This window comes from Leptonychotes weddellii, chromosome 4, assembly GCF_054177405.1.
Source record: "Leptonychotes weddellii isolate Sample4059 chromosome 4, ASM5417740v2, whole genome shotgun sequence".
In the NCBI taxonomy this organism is placed as follows: domain Eukaryota; kingdom Metazoa; phylum Chordata; class Mammalia; order Carnivora; family Phocidae; genus Leptonychotes; species Leptonychotes weddellii.
Window position 1 is genome coordinate 163,427,811 of NC_138372.1, and position 15,061 is coordinate 163,442,871.

General features: G+C 52.9%; 1 protein-coding gene across 2 annotated transcripts in view; it reads right to left on the reverse strand.

Annotated features, from left to right (window-relative positions):
• Window positions 1–15,061, reverse strand: part of NDRG1 (N-myc downstream regulated 1) — a 54,006-nt gene that overhangs the window by 11,655 nt on the left and 27,290 nt on the right. For both annotated transcript variants that reach the window (XM_081816579.1, XM_081816578.1), the window contains exons 5-12: window positions 13,576–13,696; window positions 10,003–10,065; window positions 9,160–9,220; window positions 7,885–7,971; window positions 5,545–5,601; window positions 2,555–2,658; window positions 1,081–1,137; window positions 218–269 (exon numbers count right to left, since the gene is read on the reverse strand). In XM_081816579.1, coding sequence (XP_081672705.1) covers window positions 218–269; window positions 1,081–1,137; window positions 2,555–2,658; window positions 5,545–5,601; window positions 7,885–7,971; window positions 9,160–9,220; window positions 10,003–10,065; window positions 13,576–13,696 — 602 coding nt within the window. The remainder of the gene's footprint in view (window positions 1–217; window positions 270–1,080; window positions 1,138–2,554; window positions 2,659–5,544; window positions 5,602–7,884; window positions 7,972–9,159; window positions 9,221–10,002; window positions 10,066–13,575; window positions 13,697–15,061) is intronic.

Here is a 15,061-nt window from a genome sequence, read left to right on the forward strand (position 1 = left end):
AGGAAGCTAAGTGACAAACATGCCCATCGAAACAAACCAATGGGAGGCAGACTGGCAGGTGTTGGGGCCTGGGAGAAAAGACAGAGGACCTGGTGCCAAGCAAACAGGGCTGGCAGTCACCAGGGAAAGAGGCTGGTGTCTGGGCCCTCTGCCCAAAAGCCAACCAGGTCTGGACTGTCAAATTAAGCACAGAAACAAGTGAATGATTCCTACATACCACAGCATCCACAGCAGGAGAACTGTCTCCAACCACCAACAAAGAAGGGCACCTGGGGGCAGGGAGAGAAGAGGGAGTTAACACAAAGTTTATTTAAAGATTCACATGCTCCCAGGCCTCCCAGGCTGGGAGCAGAGTTCTAAAAACACTTATTTTGGTTTCCTCAGTATCCTTTGCTCTTTTTACTTCCTTCTCCTTCCATCCTCTGCTTTGTTCTTAGGATACACTGGGACTGCAGTCATTTACACCTTAGTATGAATTTCAGCCAGAGACTTTCTGGGCCCTCCTGGTTTTAGTTTCAAGCATCCTCTCCTCAACGAAGGATGAGTAGGACTTTGCCACCGATCAAGACCAGAGACCAAGAGGACATGCCTGACAAAGGGAATGGCACGTCGAGTTCAGGTGTTAAATAATACGGTTCACTTACAGAAACCACAAAAGACAGACGATACTGGTGGAATGCAGTTAGTTGTACCCATGACTGTCTTTTCCTCCTAGCCTTATAGGGCACTTTAGGGTGGGACTCATGTCTTACTCAGCTCCAGGCTCTGTGAAAGCAAAGCCTAACTCAGTATTCAACATAGAGCAGGTGCTTAATAAATTCTATCCCAAGTATACTCGGCGCTGCTTCTCTGAGATCCAAGGCTCCCACCCAGGTCTCAGGGACACCCCGGGAACTGAACCCCTGCACAAGGAGTAGGCGACTGAGACTGGGTCGTGCCTGACTCCTGGGAAGAATACACCCAGGGCTTGCCGATTACGATGTCCTGGCACAGAGCACCACTCCCGCCAAACATAGAAAGAAGGTCCTGCCAGTGGCTGAGCAAGGTGACAAGACGGTGAAGGGGAGAAAGGCCACTCACTGCAGGGTGACTGTGTGGGTTCCGGGCATCGGCCGCTCAATCTCCAGGTCCCGCCGGCTGCGGACAACAGATGCACAGTTACATGGTTACACAGGCATCCCCTCCCATCTCGCTGATCCCAGGAGGTCCTGCCATTAGCCCTTCTAGCAAACCACCTGTGTCCCAACCTGCATGGCTCTTAGGACATCACAGCCTCTTGGGGTCCGTGTAATTGGTTTCAGGATAGTGGGACTGATGCATTTCCCGTGGAGCCCACCTCCTTGCCCCCAACCTGAGTCCTCTACACAATCTCTTTTAGATCTCAGACCTGATCCTTTCCCTCCCTCATTTCAAAGCCTCCCACAGTTTCCCACTGTGCGGCGTCATGCCCAGTGTGGGCCCGGCCAGCCCCATGGCTCGCCCCCGCAGACCTCGACCCAGCCTCTCGCCTCCTGGCGGCTCCCACCACCAGACACCCTTTGCCAGAGCATGGCCTGAAGCCAGACAGGCTGGATTCAAAGCACAGCCCTCCACTTCCTCGCTGTGTGACTTTGGGCAGAATGCTGAACCTCTCTGTGCCTGTGCTACCTCAAGAGGAAATGCTAATGGTAACAGCGTCCCAGGATTTTGAAGAGGATTCACTTGATTTCTATGGGCATAATGAGGGCAAGGCAGTGTGTGGGGTTTGGGGGGCTGTCCTGGTCTCTGCGTGTCCACTGCCTAGCTGATAGCCTGAGAGCCCCAGCTCTCGAGAAGTGTCTGCTGAAGAACTGCTCTGTGGAGTCCCACGTCTGTAGTTACCCATTGGGGACACGACCTCTCCCTCCCGCACCGAGAGGCGGGATGCCGGGAAGATGGTAAGAGGAGACGGACACTGAACTTTGTCACAGATGCTAATGCCCTTCATGAAGTTAGTTACTGACCGTGAGGAGAGGCAGCCCATGAGGCTCCCTCCTGTCCCCTTCATGGCAGCACGGCAGACTGCGTCCCCTGGCTGACACCAGTATTCCCGGGCTGTCCCCTCCCCTAGCTGAGGTCCAGACCAGGCCCTCATTATCATGAAGAGGGCTAGCCCCTGGCCCAAGGCTGGAGGGATGTGCTCCTTGTCCTTGGCATGACTCACCTCCCAGCAGCTTCTCTGGACTCCTCCCTCCTCCTCAACCCCCCCAGCGCTCTGTCGCTTGCTCTCTTCACCCTCCTCACACCTGGCCTCTCCTTACAGTCAGCCAGGGCACAGGCACTTACTCCAAACCCTGTGAGGGCGTGACTGTGTCTCCCTTGTGCTCACCTCCCCACCCCCCACCCCGGGGGTCTGGATGGTAGCTCAGCTCCTTGCAAAACACCAGAACTCCAGGAGGCACCTGACTCCCTGTCCCAGCCATCTCTTTGCTCAAATCCAGGGGCTGTATCTTCTGCTAATTCTGTAAGCCCCCTCTGCCTTATTCCATGTTCCAGACCAACGAAAAGAAACTCGATCGGTGCCGTGTCCCAATACCTGTTGTAGGCATTGATGAACAGGTGCAGGTTGCCGGGGTTCATGTCATTCACGATGTGCTGGCGGTAGGTGTGGACCACCTCCACGTTGTTCTGCATTTCCTCCTGCATTTAGAGAGGGGGGAGATAGCCTTTGCTGGGACCGCGGCACAGTGCCTCCATTTTTCAGGTAATACAGGTACAGAGGTAATAAGGCCTAATGCACTTGACTGCCAGGGAGCCTGAGCACACCGGGGAAATGCAGTCTGATTTTGCCTAGCAGCTGGTAACAGGAAGGAATGCAAACCTGCCAAGGGCAAAGCATGCCCTTCTGGGTTCCTCACTTCTTCGGTATTTGAAGTCAGTCCTCCTGAATCTGGAGTTTGGCTCCGTCACTGCCCTTTTTGGGGGGCAAGTGTCTTAACCTCTCCGAGCCTCAGTCCCCTCAAAAATAAAGGGGGGGTGGCTATTACCTATGTCATCAGGTTGTGGGATTTAGCAGAGGTCTTGCACACAAAAGCCCTCTGTAAATAGTAAAAAATTGATGCAACTGTTAGCAATTAATGTTTTTAAGGGGAAATTGAGAAGTTTTTCATGCTGGAAACACAAAACCAACTCATGCAACTCCCGTGAAGTTTCTGGAAAGAAGGGCCATCTCAATTCCTAGCGGAGCCAGCCAGAGGTCTACAGAAGCCTCAGCCTTCCCTCTCCCTGCTTCCTTTCTGAATGTGATTTGGGACAAACAAACAAGTTACGAGCCTGCTCTGTTTCTCATTTGTAAAACAGCGGATGTGTAGGTTCCACAAAATGGCCTGATATGATCAGTGGCGACCAGAGCAGGACAGGGAGGGAGCAAAGGGGGCCCCATGTCCAGCCCGAGCTATTATCTGTAACAGTCCATGATCATTAAAGCAACAAAAAGGCCAACATGCTGTTAGAAAGTCAGGGAAAAGACCATCTAAGGAATTAATCGTGCTGGGGTTTCAGATTAAAACACAACACACAACAACTACAGCAACCTGGGAGCTCCAACAGATACCTCAAGTAATGTGGGTATAAGCAGACCAGACTCTCACCCTATATTTGACAGCCCCTCCTGCAAGGAAATACAGAAACTGGCTTTAATTTTTTCCATATTCCTCTAAGGTTCAGATTATACACTCGGGGGGGAAGAAAATGTATCACAAACTAAATGGAGCACAGACGAGGGGAAGAAGGCTACCGTGGGCTGCAGGCTGGCCCCAAAGGCCGTGTCCATGTCAAACCCCCGGTCACCATGAACGCTAACTTATTTGGAAAAGAAGTCTTTGTAGATGTCATTAAGTGAAGGATCCTGAGCACATCATTAAAGATTATACCAGTAGGTCCTAAATCTAATGGCAAGTGTCCTTCTAAGAGAAAGGCAGAGGGAGGGTTTTTTTTTTAAGATTTTATTTATTTATTTATTTATTTGAGAGAGAGAGCATGAGTCAGGGGCGGAGGGGAGCAGAAGGGGAGGAACAGACAGACTCCATGCTGAGCGCACAGCCTGCTGCGGGACTCGATCTCACAACCCTGAGATCATGACTTGAGCTGAAATCAAGTCGGGCGCTCAACTGAGGCGCCCCCAGAAGGAGATTTGAAACAGACATGGAGAGGCCACCGAAGACAGAGACAGAGACAGAGCCTGGAGGGCTCAGCCACGAGCCGGGGGATTCTGAAGGCACCAGAAGCTAGAAAAGCAAGGAAGGATCCCCCCCGAGGACCACTGGACGGAGTGTGGCCCCACCAACATTCCATTTCAGAGTACTGGCCTCCACAACCGAGACAGAGTCCATTTCTGCTATTGAAAGCCGCCCAGTCTGGGGTGCTTCTTACAGCAGCCCCGGGAAAATAACATGAAGACCAAACGTAGTGGGCACACGTGGCCAAGCCCAAAGGGGGACATGCGGTCGCATCTCAGATGGTCATGCTCTCGAGCGGGCCACACGGTGCACAGAGCAAATCGAGCCGGGCAGTGTCTGGGCTTGCGTCGGTCACCCCGCACATCCTCCCCGGGGGCTGTGGGCCAGAGTCAGGGGCAACGCTGGCTGCCCAGAGGAGGACAGGGGCCTGGCTGGGGTGACTGAGAAACAGCAGAAGTACAGAAGGCCAGGGTCCTGCTCTGGATGCGGGAACATGCTCCAGAGCCAGACATATAGCTTCCAATCCCAGCCCCGCCTCGCCCTGGCTGTGCAACCTCACACAAGTCAATCAACCTCTCTGATCTCATCCATAAACTGGGAATAAAACAAGTACTTTTCACATGGTTCATACAGTTCTGGAGGGAGTCCATGGGTTAGTATTTGTAAAATCCTTAGGACCGAGCAGGGTACACGGCAAACGCCATGGATGTGTGTGTTGTAGGTCTTATTGGTAATAGCCCCAAACTGGAAAGAACCCAAATGGCCATCAGCAGTTGAATGGAAAAACCAAGTGCAGCACGTCAGCACCACAGAACACCGCCCAGCACCGAAAACGAGCGAGCTCCTGATAAACCCTGATAAACCCAACAACAGCGATGGATCTCAAAATAACTGTGCCGAGTGAAACGAGAGTACATACTGTATGATGCCATTTATATAAAAATCTAGGAAATACAAACTCACCTCTAGGGACAGTAAGCAGATCAGAGGTTGTCTGAGGAGCAGGGAGGGAGGCAAGGATTAGCAAGGGGCCCAGGGGGGCTTTGGGGGTGATGGATATGATCATTATCTCAATTTCAGTGGCGTTCTATGGGTGTATGCATGTGTCAACATCTGTTAAATTTTGTACTTCCAATACGGACAGTTTGGTGGACTTCAACAAGGCTCGTTTAAAAAGCCTTATGTTAAAAAGAGAGTGAGCCATGACCTGATTTGAAATCGGTCACGTCGCACTACGGACGAGGTGGGCATCAGCAGGCGGCCCCACTGGCTTGTGTCCGGCTCGCCTCTGGGCCCGACGCACGTGCAGCTCAGCATGAATGACAGAACGCCAGGCCATGCTACTCACCTTCCCAAAGAGGTGGGACACCACCATGTCTGGAAGGGCTTGGGTCCACCCGGAGATCTGGGGAGGGCAAAAGCAGGTGTGATTAGAACAGGTGTTTGCGGTGGTGGGTCAGCAAAGCCTGCCTGCAAGGGCAGGCTGGAAGTGCTGGGCTCCCTGCACTTAAATCTGAAGACGGCCCCCTCATGGGAACTTGGTTACCTGTTCCAGTTGCCTACAGGACCTGGGGCGCCCCCCGGAAGGCAGCGCCTGAGTCTCCACCAATCGCTTATTCTCAGAGCCCCATGCACAGGAGACGCACGGCGAACATGTGCTGAACAGAGACCCAACCTGCTCCTAGCTTCCCCTGTACCATAGCATACTAGGTTCTCACAAGGAGGGCCCCCATCCATTTCCTCTAAACACACACTGAGCTCTGCCAGTCTATACCCAGAATCTGCTTACCTTGAACTAGCCTTCCTGTATGATCCTCTAAATGCGCCCCCTCCAGCCAGTATCCTCTCTTGGAATATATGGAGGTCACTAAAGACATTGCCAACTTTCTCCTCTCTCCCTCTCCCCAACGCAACACTAGGTATACAGCAGGAGCGCCATAAATGCTAGGTATGCAGCAGGAGCTCCATAAATGCTCGGCATACAGCGGGAGGTCCATAAATGTGTGCTGACCAACTTCACTGTCAGGCAAGGACTGGCAGGATAGAGAAGCTCTAGACCTGGGGGTTCTCTAGATTGGGGGTCCCGCCATACCCCCGCTGTGAGGGCCTGGGCGGGGTGCAGAGCCTCTGAAGCTCAAGCCTCTCATCTATAAGCAGCTGTGCCAGGAGCTTCAAAGTCACAAGGTCAAGGTGAGGATAACACGAGGCAACCACACGTGTCACAGGATCTGACGCCAGTGCCTGACATATAAAGACTACTCCTGATATAGGTCTTTTTTCTCTTGGGGTTGGAAAGGAAGGATATGGTGTAGATACTAAGGCCACACGGACATTCCTCAGGCTCCACTGTAGCCAACAGTCAATGTCCCCAGCCCTCCACGTCTGGCTCAGAACAGTTACCCAGGAGCCAAACTGGCTGATGGGAACATCACTTCCTTTCCTGGAAAATAAAATAAAAAACAGGGAGTGTGCTCTGCTCCTGAATATCACGCAGATGGGAGAGATGGGCTCTTGCCTGTTGGCAGAAGGTTCCAGAAAGAAATGCAGTATCAGAGTGGCCAAGACAGGGGTGGGAGGTAACAGGGAGGGGCACACCTCTTCAAACCTCGGTCTGCGACAGCCTCCCAACACTTGGCAAAAACATACTTTTGAAATGAAAGATGAGGATCACCCCCACTGGAAAGGTTCTGTCCTCTTTCAACTGGAACAACTACCCCCTTTCCTTGGCAAATACTGGCGCCTTTATGAAAAAACACAATAATCATTTTTAAAAGATAAACAAGGAATGCTAGGACACCAGCCAGAGCAGAGCTTCCTGAGACAGCATGGGTCCCTCTCCTCCAGGCAGGCATGGGTCCTGCCCCCTCTGGATTCCCAAACCCGCAGTACTTGGGGTGAGGGGCCATTCGACACCTGCTGGATGAGACCGGGGAGGGAAGCAGGGGGTAAGGCCCAAGGACTACAGAGTCCACGGGATCTGCATTCAGCCCCAGTGCTCCCACTGCCTAGCTTTGCGGGACCTTGGACAGCTTTCTTCACCACTCTGAGCCTCAGTTTCCTCTTCTGGAACCTAGTTATAAAAATCCCCACTTCCTGGAATCAATGGGAGGATTAAATGCGGTCAGAGTACAAACAGCACCTGGTAAATACTCTGGACACACTAGCTAATTATTATTGTCATCAAACTGAGTGGCAGTGTTGGTCCTAAACACACTCTTCTTTGTCATCAATAACATACGGATTCCTGAGATTAGAGGCCTTTGTCTTGTTCCTCTTTTTATTACCAGTGTCTCGAGCAAAGCCCAGTACATGTTAGCTCTTCAGCAAACACTTCTTAACCCAAGCTATGCTTATCAAAGCTGGCTCGAGGACTCATGTCCCCATGGGATGTCTGGTTTAGACCACACTGTCCTACTGAAATCTTCTGAATGGCAAATGGCTAAGGTCATGTTTACTATTCCAAGCAAAGCAAAGGAAAACTGCTTTCTTTGCAGGGGTGGGGAGGAGGAGGCTAGGAGGGGTTTGGGTGGGCACACCTGTTCCACCCGCCTGGCCCTGGTCCTGACCCTGGCCCCAGCCCTGACCCTGATCCTGATCCTGGCCCTGGCCCTGACCCTGCACCTGGCCCTGGCCCTGACCCTGGCCCCTGGCCCTGACCCCTGACCCTGGCCCTGACCCCCAGCCTCACCTTGGACGCGGCCCAATCCATCCAGCCTTCTGCACAAGGGTTCACATTGATCAGGACGAGTCCTTCCACCATCTCAGGGTTGTTCAGCTGCAATTCAAGACAGAAGGTGAGCGGCAACCCCGCAATCTCAGATACTATGAACTTCGAAGGTCAAACAGAAGACTGAGGAAAGTACCACCAGAGGACCCGTGTGCGCCACCAGGCAGGCTGCTGCCTTCTGGAGACCCCCCCCCGCCCCCCCCACCCCCATGCAAAAGGGAGCCTGCAGCTCAGGGATGCAGGACTGAGCCGCTGAGAGAACAGGGAGAGGAAGCAGGAGGAGCAGAAGCCTGCGTGCTGGGCAGACCTGCCTCGGGCAAGTCACTTCCCTCCCTGCACCTCCTCCTCCCCAGCTGCCGAAGGGTGTATCAGACCACCAGCTTCAAGGTCAGGCAGGGCACGTCAACGCTCTGTAGCAACTACTCCTGGAAGATATATCTGTGTCCCTCTCAGATCTAATACGGACCTTCTTTTATCTGCTCAGAGCCAAGATAGGCCATTTTTTTAATCATGCCAGCATTTCTAAGTTCTGACAACATCCAGCAAATGATAGGCAGTCAGAATACATACAGCTGTATGCATCAAATGAGCTTTGCTGCAGTTTTAAACACTTGCTTGGTAAAGCACCTGACCCATCCGGAGCCCACAGTCATGGCAACATACGTGTCTCTGCCTCTAGAATCAGCCAGGATCCAAAAGCTGTGGGCTCATCACAAAGAGGTAGCCCATGCAGTGCCATGAGGACCCGCCCAAAAGCAACCTCGAAGTGAGCAAAGCCAATGATAAAAAGAGAATGTCTGCTGGAGGTCAGGCAAGGCGGTCAGGACGTGTGTGAGCGCATGCTCTGGACCCCACAGCACATGTGAACTGCGGTTCTCCCTTCGGAAATGAAATTATGGGTCATTTCTCCCTTCGCTGTGGGATTTTTGATGCTTTTCCAGTTGTCTTCCTTACTCTTGACTCGATTTCCATTTAAAACTAATTTTTATTTTTTATTTATTTATTTTTTTTTTATAATATTTTTATTTATTTATTTGAGAGAGAGAATGAGAGAGAGAGAGCATGAGAGGGGGGAGGGTCAGAGGGAGAAGCAGACTCCCTGCTGAGCAGGGAGCCCGATGCGGGACTCGATCCCGGGACTCCAGGATCATGACCTGAGCCGAAGGCAGTTGCTTAACCAACTAAGCCACCCAGGCGTCCTAAAACTAATTTTTAAAAGAACGTCCAAGGACTCACAGCGAAGCGAGTGAGGATGTAGGCACCTGCCCCAGTGCCCATGCCTATTACGCTCTTCAGCCTGGAAGCAGAAATAAAGATGCATGTCACAGAAGGAATGAACAATGGGAGCCCTAATGACCCTCTTAAAACCTCCCCCACTCCTGGTCCCTAAGGAACACCGCCTCCCCCAGCAGCCGTCCCGCTCGTCGCTGAGCGTGGCTGGCAAGCCAGACGGAGTGGGGACATGCTGCCTCGAGGACCCAAAATGCATCATGCTTCACGCCTGGACAGGAGACCGTGACCTTGGGGAGACTCGTCCCTTTTCCTTACTTCTCTCCCGACTGCAGCCCAGGCTCTGAGAGACTGCCTGACATTTATGGGAAGGCCTTTTACTGCACCGCTTCTTCCTGCTCAGAAGCTTTATTTTAGACTCTGAAACTTGGAATGAAAATAAATTGGGCAAGAACGCCAAGGTATGATCTTCACACAAAAGGCTCAAGTAAGAGGGACATGAGCACTGGAGAGAGAGGGCATGGAGGGAGAAATGGAGGGCTCAGGCCGCCCTCTTCCAGAATGTTCCATCGATAAGGGTGAGCAATGAAAGAGGGGGCCGGGAAAGGATGGGAGGGGTGGCGGTCTTCAGGTGATGTGTTCGCTCGTGGAGAAAAGCCCAGCGGGCGAGAGGTGGACCAGAGAGTAGAGGCGGTGTGAAAAGAGTTCACAAAGGGTGATAGCTAATTTCTTTCCTGACTGTTCACCCTACATTTCAGTGGTCAGGCCAGATCAAGGCCAAAGGAGAGGCAGAGGTTAGAAGCCACCTTTCTCTGCAGGCTGGTGGGGCAGCAGGTCCCTCGCTCTTACCCAAACTGGTGGAGGACTCCAGGAAGCATTTCGGCCAGCTGGTCCATGGAGGGATACAGGTACCTTGGGGGAAGCCATGCAGAGGCCATTAGTGAGGGCCAGACCCCAGAGGAAATGAATCATTCAAAGAGGAACACGCTTGAAGGGCAGGGCCCACGCACAACCTGGCCCGTGGGCCCAGCCCCCCTGCCCAGCCCCCTGCAGCCCTCCTTCCCCACACCGAGCCGTGCACACCAGCCTGCTCCCCTGCACAAGGCTGCGCCCTACCCCAATCCTCCCTGTTTGTAAACTGACCCTCGATGGATTGCTTCCTATGCTCCAGGTCCCACACCAATTATCGGAGGAGACTTAGAAGCTCATCTAATCCTTACAACAACTCTGTGAGGTTCCCATGATTTCCCCTGGTATACAGATTATAAACAGCAGTGAAGCGGGGAGAAGCCACTTGGCTTCATGGCCAGGCCCGCACTTGGAGCGGCATCTCACGTGGGCCCTGGGATTTCTCACTCACCTCCCAGAAGGCCTGCGGCAGCTCTCCCATACAACATTCCTGACCACAGGGAAGTCCCTCCTCTATCACCCCTGTCCCCAAGAGATGCTCTGGAAGGAGCTTGGACAGAGTACAGAGAAGCAGGCCACGCTGATGAGCTGGACACAGTGAGCTTTGGGAGATGGATAACCCGGGGGGATTTTACACCGGGATGCCTCAATTCACACATCTTCTGGGACCATGGCTCCTGGGTGACTCTGGAGTCTGCAGGCTGCCCTGAGCCTAAGCATTAAGGTGGAGGCTTCCCCTTCCCAGAGTGCAGGAAACAAACATCTCCTGTCACCAAGTCCTTAGCAGGGCCTGCCCGGGGCTTCTTGTTCCCACTGTGCCCACCCTTCCCGCAGGAGTACCAGATGACAACCCCTGGCACAAAAAGGAGCCACTCCCCAGGCTGGTCCCTTTCTCTCGGACAAGAACAACCCTGCCCCCGTGACTCACGGAGCATCTCTAGGCCCGCTCTCTTCCTGGCCTTCGCACATGCTGCCTCCTCTGCCTCCTCACACAGTGTGCGCTCACCTCCCTGGGATCTCCAGAAAGGCTAGGGAGCTCTGCCCCAGCAGGAGCCAACAACCCTAGGCAGAGTTCCTGCATGCCTTCTTTCCCAACTTCCCTGGAAGAACTCCAAGAATCATCCCTTTCACCAAGGCCTCGGGTGCCATCAGAGAGCCTGGTCCTTTTTATCAAAAGCAGGTGCACACGGCACGCCGCGTTAGGAGCGAGCTCCTCTGGACAGCCCATGATTCTCTGGACAGGTCCCTGCGGGAGCCCACAAAATGCCTCCCAAGACCAGCAGATGGGAAATGGTATTGGGGGGAGCAGGGGCGACCTTGACTAGGAGGCATCCCACAAGGCTGGCCTCAGGGAGGAGGACTCAGGATACACATTAAGGAGTTCCTTCCACAAAAGAGTTATGGCTGCTCACTCATGCCAGGCTCCTGGTGAGGCCTCGGGGAGACCATGTGAGCACAGCAGGCCCGGTCCAGCGCAGGGGCCAGGTGAAACACGGGAGTATAACGACAAAGGTGACAGTGAGGGAGATGGGGGTGTTCAGAAGGGAGACTGAGACAGGGAGCCCTGTTCTGTCTGATCAGGAGGTTAGGGAGAGCTTCTTGGAAGAAGTGACATTGAAGGAGGCACTGGGTTTGATGAGTGTAGAGTATAGGAAACATTATTCTAGGTAGGGGACCCAGCATGTGCAAAAGCTCTGGAAAGAGCCAGAAAGACCCTGGCTGATATGTCTACACAAAAATGGAGCCAGTTTCCTTCTGAAATGGCCATGGCTCAGTTTACAGCCAGCAGCCCCCAAAAGGTGATTCTGGGGAAGCCACTTACCCCCAGCAGCTTGTTCCTGGGATTAGATGCATAGCCAGGAGACAACAGGATTCTACCACAGGCCCCCCACCCCCACCATATGTAGGAAGCTGACTCCAGAGCTGGGGTCCCCATCCCTGCTTTGCTGCCTCAGCCTCGGGACAGAGGGAGTATACCCCTAGAGGGCCCAGGAGACCCCCAACTACGGGAGGCAGAAATAAGGCAAGGCCCACTCAGGCACACTGAAATCACCTGCTAACTTGGAGGGGAGCAAATACCCTGCACCCTGGCCTCCAGGTCAACTTAATGAAAATTCCACAGGGTGGGGGCCCAAACCTCAGGATGTTTTTTTAAATCTTCCCATGGGGAGCTAAGAGCCACTGGGTTACCTCAAGTCTTTCAAACAGTTGCTCCAAACAAAGATGGATTTACTGACAGACCCCTGGCTTAATCTGCTAGTGAACAGTTAATGGTGTCCCACTGTATTAGGAAGCTTTTAATTTTTGGTCCTGGCCCCATGTGGCTAGATGTCCTTTCCCGTCTCTGATAAAGGTTAATAATTCTGAACACCACCACCAACAACAACAAAAATCTATTTGTGAATGTCAAGAAGGCCCATTCTGGGAGACTTGAAACCCAAGAGCCAGCTCCATCCTGGTTTAATGACAACCTCTAAGAGGTTTGCCTCCCCCCACAGGACACTGATGGTCCAGTGCGGTCAGGAAGCCTGTCTCGGCCTCAAGTGGAAACTGGAAGGCCTCGCTGGCTGCATGCTGGGGACAAGCAGGCAGCTAAACACCTGCGACAAGGGACCCTGACATTCTAAAGAGAACGTGATCCTTAGAGTCAGCAGACTCTCCGACTCCCCCCGTTAAACTAGCTGTGTAACCTTGAGCAAGGTACTTAGCCCTTCCACTCCATTTCGTCCAAGAAATGGAGCTGTAACACCAGGTACGTATACTAGCCATAGGTAGGATTAAGTGCAAGTGACCCGTGTGAATAAAAACTAAGCTGTGGGGGGTGGCGGTGGCACCTGGGTGTCTCAGTAGGTTAAGCATCTGACTCTTGATTTCGGCTCAGGTCACGATCTCAGGGTCGTGGGATCGAGCCCCATGTTGGGCTCTGTGCTGGGCTGGGAGTCTGCTTCTCTCTCTCTCTCCCCCTCTCCCCCTCCCCCTGCACTCGAGCACGCTCTCTCTCAGATAATTAAATGAATCTTAAAACAAAAACAAAACAAAACCTAAACCTGGACCGCAGGAAGTACTTCATCAATATTATTTCTTATTGTTCCCTCTCTTTTTCTTCCCACCTTTCCAGAACTCTCTCCTAACTATTTTTCATATGAAAGTCCTCTCCCACTTGGTCCTGTGCAGGTCATGCACACCTATTAAAAAGCTAGCTCCCTGGGTGGGTGAGAGCAGGGGTGCGGGGGGCAGGGGTGTGTGGCAGGGAGTGAGGAATTAGGGCTTAGCAGGGACAGCGTTTCAGTTTAGGATGGTGAAGTAGTCCTGGAGATGGACAGTGGGGACAGTTGCATAACAGTGCGAATGCACTTAACGCTACTGAACTCCATACTCAAAAATGGTTACAGTGGTAAATCTTGGCTTATATATATCTTACTGCAATAAAACAAAAACCCAGTCAGACGCCAGCCCCCTCCACCTGCGTAGCTCTCCTGTCCCCCTCCCGGAACATGAGGCCCCGGGTCTTACCCCACGGGGAAGGAGGCCGCGCCGTCCTGCTGGCCAGGGGCGTCCACATGGCAGACGGCAAAGTGCTGCGTGATCTCCTGCATGTCCTCGGAGTTGAAGAGGGGGTTGTAGCAGGTTTTGTCTGGAGAACAGGTCGGGGAGAGAAAAGAGGACAGAGGAAGGAGAGAACACATCTGGGTGCTCGGCGGCATGTGATGGCATTTTGTTGGTTTCACTCCCATGCAACGGAGGAACGAACATACAAGAAAGAATGCTGACCTTCTTGCCCCCTCCCACTTCCCTCTGGTGATAGAAGGCAAGCACCTGGGTATGGAGGTGGCAGGGGTTGGTATACGGCGGCGGCAGCTGAAGCTCAAATCTGGAGCTGGTGCTGGGAGGAGACTCCCATTCTGGCTCCTGCATCTTCCCCCATCAGCCGCGGCTGCGATGGCCCTGAGGTGAGGTGGGCTGGCTGCCCTCATGCCCTCTTTCTGTCTGGGTCTCCTAAACCCCCACATTGGAAGTAATGGCCAGGGCACATGCTTCTCAACCAAGGAGGGGCATAGGAGATCAAGCATGGACCCTCTCACTTCTTATGTGGCCTTGGATGAATCTCCCAATTTGCTGAGTGCTTGAGTCAAAGATGGCCAGCTGGCCACCAACCCACCCCCTTTTCTTCCTGGGCACACAGCGGGACTACATTTCCCAGACTCTTTTGCAACAAGAGGCAGCCATGTGACTGGGTTCTGGCCAAGAGCACGTGAAGCTCACGGTTTCTTGTTAACACCTGCCACCCACTCTTCTAGGTTTCTCTCTCTGCTGTCATCTGCCAGATGCATAAGGCTCTGAGGCCCCAGGGGATGGAGGAGCCAAAGCTGGCAGGAGCCCAGGTCCTGGAACCACCATGTGAAAGGTGTCCCATAGAATGCCCAGAGGTATTACAGGAGGGAGAGATAAACGTATATTGTGTATAGCCACAGAGGTCTTGGGGGCTTTTGTTTCTGCAGCTGGCTCACTAAACAGTGAGCTTCTACCACAAGGGTAGAACAGCACCACACGCAATTCCATTCCTCACCAGAGTCTGGTAACGTAAGGTAACAGATACCCAAGTACCTAGCATGGGAGCTGGTACCTAATGGATACAAGGGCGGGACACAGAGGAGGAAGAGGGATAAAAGAGAAGGGAAGCTGAAGGAGAAAATGGTTTTCAGTGACTGACATCACTGCCTCAAGGTACTAAGAAGCTGTAGGAAAAACATGCAAGCCAGGCAGGCTGTCGATCACAAATCGAGCAATCGTCCAGCCTGCGATACTTAGGATTACAGAGGTGACTGGATGTGAAGGCCGGCAGTGCCTTCCCAATCGCCACGGAAAGATTCACTTCCATCCTGTGCAATTTTAACATTCAGTAGATCTTACTCCTTTACTGTCTGTGAAAAAAATGGGGAACCCACGTATGCTAACACTTCCTGGGAATCTCAAGAATACAGCGTAAACATTCACGGCA